Raw genomic sequence first — 9,667 nt, 5'->3', positions numbered from 1 at the left:
ACTGCAAGCTAACCGGTGTTTTCAGAAAGCAAGCGTGTTTATCCACAGTGGAGAGCGCGCGCGTGCACATGGTTGCCAGGTTGACAAAAACAAGTAACACGCTTAGCAGATATTTCCATAGTGCGCAAGTGGGAAGCTCTGTTTCAGGGATTACATCTCTTTATATCAGGCAACCCCTGTTGTGTTCCTCTGTCTGCGGCCAGATTAAACCTTGTTGTAGCCTATATATTATGCTCTATTCATTATTTTTTAGAAACCTTGCCCTTTTCTACTCCATTTTAAACGCTGCTCTTGTATTTAAATTAAGCGCGGTCCACTGCAGCGCATGTGCCGCGATATCGATACAGGGACAGCTGTATCGATATTGGTATCGTCAAATCTCAGGAGTAGTGCAAACAAATAAAATGCAAGCAGAGAACCATAACAGTTTAAGAAAAAACATGTTATGACCGGTAGTGTTGGTTGAACAGCCAGGTTTTGAGTTTAGACTTAAATTCATGCAGTGTGGTTACTGTCCTAAGAGACGGGCAATTTTGTTGCGTTGTTATGCCTACAGTAATGCAACAATAACAGCAATAGAGATTGCACAGATGTTGTCTTATGACATGACAACATGTTGCCGTCGCGCTGGTTTGTATTTCGTCTTATGGGAAACGCAGGAAGCTGGAAAAAAAACGCTGGTTTCAAAACTCAAAGAGGTGCGTATACTAGCAGTATATTGTCTTTTTCCGCTTCCGCAAAGACATTCAGCGTGTTTTCTACAAAAACTTCTGACGTGTTTACGTTTTACGTGCCGTGAGAATGTAAAAAAGCTACGCTAAATCCGATCTGACCAGTCAGACTGAAACGTTTTTTACGGGAATGCGATTCGAATACGATTCCAAACCACATATGAATGAATGTAGCTCGAAATGTAGTTCGTTGCCGTTCAGACTATTTAAATATGATCAGATTTCAATCGGATCTGCACAAAAATCGGATTTGGGCCGACAGTCCGAACCAGACGTAACTGCACATAAAAAACATGATATAAATATAAAAATATGTATATACATAAATGTATATAAAAAGTGGCAAAACATTGAAATTAATTGATCAAATCTGTCCAATTGATAAAAACTGTCCAGCCCCAAGTATAATCACGCCAGCCAGTTTTGCAAGCCACTTTATGGTTTTTTGATTAGTTCGTAAACAGGATAGTCAGGGACTCAAACCTGCATCACTGGAAGCACTTCAGGCCCAATGTGTCGAGAGCTACTCTACTGCTCGAAAAAGGGATAGTTTTCTAATAGCATTTAAAACAAACTAATGCAAGTTCTTTTGAATTAAAGGTGCAGTAGGACATCTTGGGAAATGCTAACTTTAGCCTGATAGCACTGAAAGCGAATGTCCCACCCTCCCTGCAATCGCCGTCCAAAGCCACGCCTCCTGAACACATATACATTCACCTATTGCACCTTTAAAACTGACATTCTGAACTGAAATTTCATTTCAAAATCAATTGACTTGAAAAACTGAGCTGCTATCCTTACCGTGTTTTGCGCTTATTGCTCTTGTCTTCATCGGCGTCTTCACTCACAGTCTCACTGAGCGCTGATGCATCGCTGGAGCCCGAGCGCGACTGCTCAAAGTCCGAGTCTGCAGAGTCGTCGCTGTCCACTGCACAAACACACATCAATAAATCCAGTAAACTCTTCAGCTCATTCAGTCGAGTCACACGTGCAGGTTTTGTTCAGACTTGACACTGACCTTTCCGCTTGCCTCTCTTTTTGGTTTCTTTCTTGTTTTTGACTGGGGTCTCGTCATCAGAGTCTCCTTCGCTTAGAGTCAACTTCTTACTCAACAAACGGTGTCTGCGTCCACCTTTCTTCACGTCAACATCTGAGCCCGAGTCCGAAGTTTCATCCTCTTCCTCTGCAGGAAACATCAATGCATTATACATGACAAGAACACATCTGCATTAAACTGGGTTACATCTGAACTTAGGGCTGGGCGGTATATCAGGTTTTTATGATATACGTGACCCTGGAGCACAAAAGCAGTCTTAAGTCGCTGGGGTATATTTGTAGCAATAGCCAAAAATACATTGTATGGGTCAAAATTATAGATTTTTCTTTTATGCCAAAAATCATTACGATATTAAGTAAAGATCATGTTCCATGAAGACATTTTGTAAATTTCCTACCGTAAATATATCAAAACTTAATTTTTGATTAGTAATATGCATTGCTAAGAACTTCATTTGGACAACTTTAAAGGAGATTTTCTCAATATTTTGATTTTTTTGCATCCATCCAGATGATGTATAAATCTCAATTTTGAAAAATTGACACTTAAGACTGGTTTTGTGGTCCAGGGTCACATATGTGACCCGTGCTAGCAAAATGTATCGGAATGCACACAGGCTAATTTTGAGCTACAGAGAAAAAAATAAAAAAAAAACTGTTAAAAATGTCGATTTTGGTCGACTTTCAAGTTTTCACAAAAATTAGTTAATTAAAGCCCTCGTCTAGCAATTCCAATGCTCCAATAAGTAATTAAACATCTAAAATTATCTATATTTGTACGTTTTCTGAGAGGAATACCTTTTCTCTGCCACTGACTGACATATGAATCAAGCACATAACGGCGCTTCCGCCAGCACACGATCCCGATAAATACACACACTTTATACACAGAATTACAGTATTTAAGTAGGCTATTCATGCAAACATAATCTGTTATGCCTTAACTGTATTTAAGTAGGCTATTCATGCAAACATAATCTGTTATGCCTTAACTGAACATTTGGGGAAAACATCTGATGTGTAGCATATTAGATCCGTGCAGTACAGTAGGACTTACTATATAGGCCATCTGACTTTACTATAGCTCCGACTGGATTCGTCTGAAAGAAGAAAGTCATATACACCTAGGATGCCTTGAGGGTGAGTAAAACACAGGCTAATTTTCATTTTTGGGTGAACTTTTCTTACAAGAAAAGAAAAGATCGCTGCCCTTGATCGAACTGCTTTTGTAGTTTTAATCATCAATTTATTTGTAACGAACACACTGAAGAGGTTTATTACATTTGATTATTTGTTTTTCTTACTTGAATGCTTTTGTTTAGATGTAAAATGAAAAAAGTAATGCACTAGGCCTATTTGTTTCTTTCCATTTGTTCTACTGTTGTTGTTTTGCATCGGTTCTTATTTTTAAGATCAAAAAAAATAAATGGCTTTATTGTGATTATTAATACAGTAATTAATATTAAAAAAGGAAGCGGAGGAAACAATGCAACGTTGCTCTGTGATTTTGCTTTGGAACCTTCAGAAAACTTCAACTTGATTTTTCTCAGAACTGACTAATGATTCCAACAAATCATACATCATTTTGAAAGTCTTTTAATGGAGAACGTGAAAATAAAAACTCATTTTTGAAAATTTGCTCATTGTGACTCATCTTGCCAGCACAGGTCACATATCGATATATTTTTTGAAACCGTAAGAATGAGGCAATACCATTTATATTTATATACACTAGTTTGATACAAGCGCATCTAAAAAAAAATAGCGGAGGACACAGACTGAGCTGCTGTAAGAAAGTGCATAATCCAGTTTGTCCTAAACATGAGACATGCTTTATATTAAGGGTTTTAAAATAACTCGTAAGATAGTTAACACACATAGTTTAAAGCGGCTTGCCCTGTCAGAGGCTCTGACAGCATCTGTACTGACAGATTGGCTACTTGTGAAATTCAGCCAAAAAATGAGGTATGATATCGCCCAGCCCTGTCTAAACCAACTCCCAACTCTCACCACTTTCGTCTTGCTTCTTAGCACCATCTTTTCCTTTCTTTGGTGAATCCCCGTCCTCTTTGTCTGCGTTTTCATCATCAGATGAACTGTCAGCTCCAGATGAATAATTGGCTTTGATTTGCGCCAGAAGCATCCTTTTGGCAATTCTTTTAGAAGAGACAGAAACAAGATTAGGCCAAAAGTCCAGAATAATACATCCTCTTACTTTACCTTGTGAACGTCCAATCTGAGACATTTTCATGAAGGGAACTACTTTGGTTTTCAGAATCAGAAACAAGACTGAGGGTGAAGCTTCAGCCTTTCTCACACAGAACAACCTCCTGGACAGCAACCAACCTGGCTTCAGAAGTGGACATTCGACCGAGACTGCCTTGCTTTCAGTTGTTGAAGCCCTAAGACTGGCAAGAGCGGCTTCCAAATCTTCTATACTTATCTTGCTGGATCTGTCCGCTGCTTTTGATATGGTGAACCACCAGATCATCTCAGCATGTCTAACAGACATTTCTTGTTGGATGACGGATCCTGGCTAAGACAGAACTGCTTGTGGTTTCAACAAACTCATCACTTTATCAAAATTTCACCATCCAGTTAGGCTCATCAACCATAACTCCTTCAAAAACAGCTAGAAACCTTGGATTTGTGATTGATGATAAGCTGAATTTCTCAGACCACATTGCTAAAACTGCCCGGTCCAGCAGATTTGCTTTATACAACATTAGGAAGATCAGGCCCTTTCTTTCAGAACATGCAACATAACTTGTTCAAGCTCTTGTTCTATCCAGACTTGACTAAAGCAATGCTCTCTTGGCAGGTCTTCCAGCCCCTTCTATAAAACCTCTACAATTAATCCAAAATGCCGCTGCAAGATTAATCTTTAATGAGCCGAAAAGAACACACGTCACACCTCTGTTCATCAATTTGCACTGGCTACCAGTAGCTGCTCGAATTAAATTCAAGGCATTAATGTTTGCCTACAAAACCACCACTGGCTCTGCACCCATCTACCTAAATTCATTACTTCAGAGTTATGTGCCCTCTAGAAGCTTACGTTCTGCTAGTGAACGGCGTATTATTGTGCCATCTAAAAGAGGCACAAAATCACTTTCACAGACTTTTTCATTAACTGTTCCCTCCTGGTGGAATGACCTGCCCAACTCAATCCAAGCAGCTGAGTCCTTAGATGTGTTTTTAGTCATTAATTGAAGATGGCTGTTACATCTTTATTTGACCCGCTAACTCTAGCACTTCCTATTCTATTTTAATTCTACTTTATCTTTTTTTATTAAAAAAAAAAACACTATATTGTTGCTCTTTTGTTAGTTTTGACTGCTTTTATTGTCCTCATTTGTAAGTCGCTTTGGTTAAAAGCGTCTGCTAAATGACTAAATGTAAATGTAGATTAAGCAGACATAAAAACAATTCACAGTGTGTAAAATCATACCTATTCTCTGGATCATCGTCATCATCCACCACCTGGGAGGATTCAGCCTTCAATTCAATTTCATCACCTTCATAAACAAGAAGAAAAAAACAACAACTTATAAGCCGTGAAATTCAATCAATTTTACCCCAAACGCTAGTTTATACAACACTGATGATGAACCTAATGATCTAAGGCACTCAGTGTTCAGCAGAGCCGCCCATAATAGTCTTCTTTCTTTTCCCAAATCTTCACTCACATCTCAAGAATGGCAAAGAAAACACTCAGTGGACCAAATTTTAATTAGTCGGTTTGTTGCAGGGAAAACAAAAACAAAGACAAAAACACTCCATAGGATATAGAGAAGTCATGCAGTCTGTAACGGACACATCTTTATCACCACTGCTACACAGTTATTTATTAGCTTTTCTATAATGTAGCCTATGGTAGGGCTGTGCCATTCATCCTGACAACTGCCCCTGGTCGAGCAGTACAATTTAATTTTTTTTTTGCAAATGCTGTTTTAGGTTAATATTATGACACTGAATTAGTACAAAGTTTTGTTTACAAAAGAAATAATAGGTTAGCAATTAAGTGTTACATCACAAGCATGAAAACATCTGGATTTGTGTCAAATGAGGGTACATGAGAGTAAATGTAAGCCGTATAAAGGCGATCTGGAAACCCTATTTTCCGCAAATTTATTCCATGAGTTATTCCACTGCACATGGAATCGCTTCTTTCTTTTCCCAAATCTTCACTCACATCTCTCTCATAGTTGCACGGGATTATAAACATTTCTTCCTTTCGTTCACTTTGAATTACTATATTTGCATCCTTTGCAGTAGTAAAGCATAAAAAACGTTGTAGGACAGATACTTTTTACTTGAATATCAAATTCTGACTTGCATGTCAAATTCTATTTAACATGTCAACTTGCATGTCAAATTCTATTTAACAAATTCTATTTAACATGTCAACTTGCATGTCAAATTCCATTTATTTAACAAATTCTATGTAACATGTCAACTTGCATGGCAAATTCTATTTAACACGACAAATTCTATTTATTTACCAAATTCTATTTAACATGTCAAGTTCTATTTGACCCAGTTTCTGCTTGTTAGACTTTGGTAAGGCACGTCATGTTGTATAGCGCATCTCACACTTGCCAATAATTTCGTTTTGCTTTCTCTGGAAGTGCAATATCAAATATAGCTTTCAATTCTTGCAGAAGATAAATTTGCTTTTCTGACCTGAAAGCGCAGAGCGGCAGATAAGATGCCAATATGATTGAATTGATATCATAAATGAGCGCTTAATCCACTAATGGCTTAAATGAACGACTAATAGTAGACTAGGACAATCTTTGGTCAAGGGTGGCAAATTCTATTTAACACGACAAATTCTATTTATTTACCAAATTCTATTTAACATGTCAAGTTCTATTTGACCCAGTTTCTGCTTGTTAGACTTTGGTAAGGCACGTCATGTTGTATAGCGCATCTCACACTTGCCAATAATTTCGTTTTGCTTTCTCTGGAAGTGCAATATCAAATATAGCTTTCAATTCTTGCAGAAGATAAATTTGCTTTTCTGACCTGAAAGCGCAGAGCGGCAGATAAGATGCCAATATGATTGAATTGATATCATAAATGAGCGCTTAATCCACTAATGGCTTAAATGAACGACTAATAGTAAACTAGGACAATCTTTGGTCAAGGGTAGCCCTAATGTTCAGTGTATTATATAATTACATTATATTCCAGCTGTTAATGTACACTTTTTTTTCTCGAGCTAGTCTACTCTATATTAGTTTTTTACTGTAATATAGAGTTTTTACTACTCTATATTACAGTGACTACGTCTTCTATCCAAAAATGGATCTATCTTAAATACTCTCAAATGTTCCATCAGTGTGTAGCAATATATGGACTAATGTCTCAGTCCAGTGATCTTTGTGTCTAGGTCTGTTTCACTTCACATATAGAGTGGGGAAAATATTTATTTGATCCCCTGCTGATTTTGTAATTTTGCCCACTTACACAGAAATGAAGAGTCTGTAATTTTTATGGTAGGTTTATTTTAACAGATAGAGACAAAATACCAACCAAAAAATCCAGAAAAAAAACCCTTAAGGATTTAGAGAGGATCTGTAAAGAGAAGTAAACCAAAATCCCAAATGTGTGCAAACCTGGTGACCAACTACAAGACACGTCTTACCTCTGTGCTTGCCAACAAGGGTTTCTGCACCAAGTACTAAGTCATGTTTTGCTTGGGGATCAAATACTTATTTCACTCACTGAAATGCAAATAAATTTCTAACCTTTATTTAATGTTTTTTTTCTGGATTTTTTGGTTGGTATTCGGTCTCTATCTGTTAAAATAAACCTACCATAAAAATTACAGACCCTTCATTTCTTTGTAAGTGGGCTAACTTACAAAATCAAAGGGGATCAAATAAATATTTTCCCCACTGTACCGTGTGAGCATGGCATGTGCAGTTTATTTTCATTTAGGCAGTCTTTTTAAAAGGAGAGCCACTAGGTGACGCACTCCAATAGTGGCAGTGAGTACATAGTTTTGCCCACAGCTGATGCTGAAATCAGCTGGAGACTAAACATCAGGACACTAGAAAAAACACGAAAGCAGATCAAAAACATCTGAGCTCTGAATGCAAACGACAAGTTGGTGGTTTACGTAAATTATTTGCCATTGTGATGCAAAATTGGTCCTCGTATATAACCAGTGTTGGGGAGTAATTAGTTACATGGATGGTGTTACATAATTTAATTACAAAATAAATTTTACTGTAATTCGTTGCAGTTACTGAGAAAAAAAATGTGAAATTAAATTAGTTACTTATGAAAATGGTATCGATTACAAAGGGGGTTGCATCAGACAGACACACACTTGCAGATTTAATTGATTTCTATCCCAAACTACTTTGACTGCTCTAAAATATAAGACACCAATGTTTCAGGAGCTTAGGACACAGAATAGAACACGTGCTTATTTAATAACGATTTTATTTCCTATTTGGGTTTATATGCTTTATTTTATTAAGATGAACTGTTAGTTTGGCATTGTTAGATGCCGGTGTTTCCTGTCAAACTCTGCAAAGATTTGATTACAAAAACAGTATCATAACAGTATCAGGCCATGTCCACACGTACACGGGTATTTTTAAAAACGGAGTTTTTCCTTCTTCCGTTTAAAAAAAAATCTCCGTCCACATGAAAACGCAAATGCAAGCTATGAAGCACTGTTAAGAGCATGCCTAACCAACAGGTGGCGATATAATCTCAACCGTAAAACCATGTTGGCCAATCAGAAGCCTGAAAAAGTCTCCAGTAGGCGGAGATAACAGCAAAACCGGAGTTTTTGGCTTGTGACGTCGGAGCCTGTGCTGTCTACACGATAACACTCCAACCGGAGTTTTTGAAAATCTTAACCCTGGCAGGCATTTTCAAAAATGTTCGGTTTCAGTGAACTGGTGCTGCGTTTGCGTGTGGACGAACGGCCTAACCGCTTAGAAACAGCTGCGGTTTTAAAAATAACCGCGTTCGTGTGGACAGGGCCTCAGTATCAAAACATTAGCTAGAAATTTAGAAACGTAATCAAATGTAATCAGTTACAATCCTTTAATAAAGTAATTGAAATAGTTAGTTACACTTCTTATTGCATTTTAAATAGGGTAACTTGTAATCTATAACCCATTACATTTCCAAAGTAACCTTCCCAACCCTATATAACATATATTCCTGATGCAAGTCACTTTTCTTTATCATCTGAAACAAGCTTCAACTTGTATTATATATATAATGCAAATAACAACAAGCATGCAAAACATTTGTGTATTTGTACAATGCATTACCAAAATGCCAGTAGCTTCAATGTTGCTATTTTTTTAAATGAATGGCACTATAATTTGTTTGTTTTATACTTTTATTTTTCATTTCTGTTCTTAATAGCATAAAAATGTAAACGTAAATTATGTATTGTGGAGTGATGGATAATCAAATAAATGCTTACCTGTATTTTACCTTATTTCTGAATGTAATAAAAATGTAATAAAAAAATGACTGACTTACACACCGATGTAGCCCCCCCCACACCACACAAACTTCATAATGATCAAGTTTGAATTAATCCTCATTTACCCTCTCAAAAAACATATTAGAAATGTTGTACATTATTTAAGAATTTGTAGTATTTAATCATTTCCATTTCAGAATGTTTATGTGGTCCCCCTCAGCGCCACCCGTTTGGAAACCGCCGCTAATAAACCAGCCAACAGGAGGTGCTGTTCAAGATTAATGGCAGCATTTTACGGGGACAGTAAGTAATTTCGTAGATTTTCTTCTAACATTTTCTTTTCCCCAATTTGAAATCAATGATCAATAGGCAGCTAATACTTCCTGCCATAAAACTGGTCTTAGTTCAACCT

General features: G+C 37.1%; 1 protein-coding gene across 1 annotated transcript in view; it reads right to left on the bottom strand.

The window, feature by feature from the left end:
- The window catches only part of atrx (ATRX chromatin remodeler), a 61,123-nt gene that overhangs the window by 41,337 nt on the left and 10,119 nt on the right, over nucleotides 1–9,667 (bottom strand). Inside the window, exons 10-13 of the mRNA XM_016542979.1 lie at nucleotides 5,239–5,305; nucleotides 3,798–3,943; nucleotides 1,750–1,914; nucleotides 1,533–1,659 (exon numbers count right to left, since the gene is read on the bottom strand). Of these exons, the coding sequence (XP_016398465.1) occupies nucleotides 1,533–1,659; nucleotides 1,750–1,914; nucleotides 3,798–3,943; nucleotides 5,239–5,305 (505 nt within the window). The remainder of the gene's footprint in view (nucleotides 1–1,532; nucleotides 1,660–1,749; nucleotides 1,915–3,797; nucleotides 3,944–5,238; nucleotides 5,306–9,667) is intronic.

The sequence above is a fragment of the Sinocyclocheilus rhinocerous genome, unplaced genomic scaffold (genome assembly GCF_001515625.1).
Source record: "Sinocyclocheilus rhinocerous isolate Xijiao unplaced genomic scaffold, SAMN03320098_v1.1 scaffold4536, whole genome shotgun sequence".
NCBI lineage: Eukaryota > Metazoa > Chordata > Actinopteri > Cypriniformes > Cyprinidae > Sinocyclocheilus > Sinocyclocheilus rhinocerous.
The sequence above is the reverse complement of the archived record's forward strand: the minus strand, read 5'-3'. Positions and strand labels throughout refer to the sequence as shown.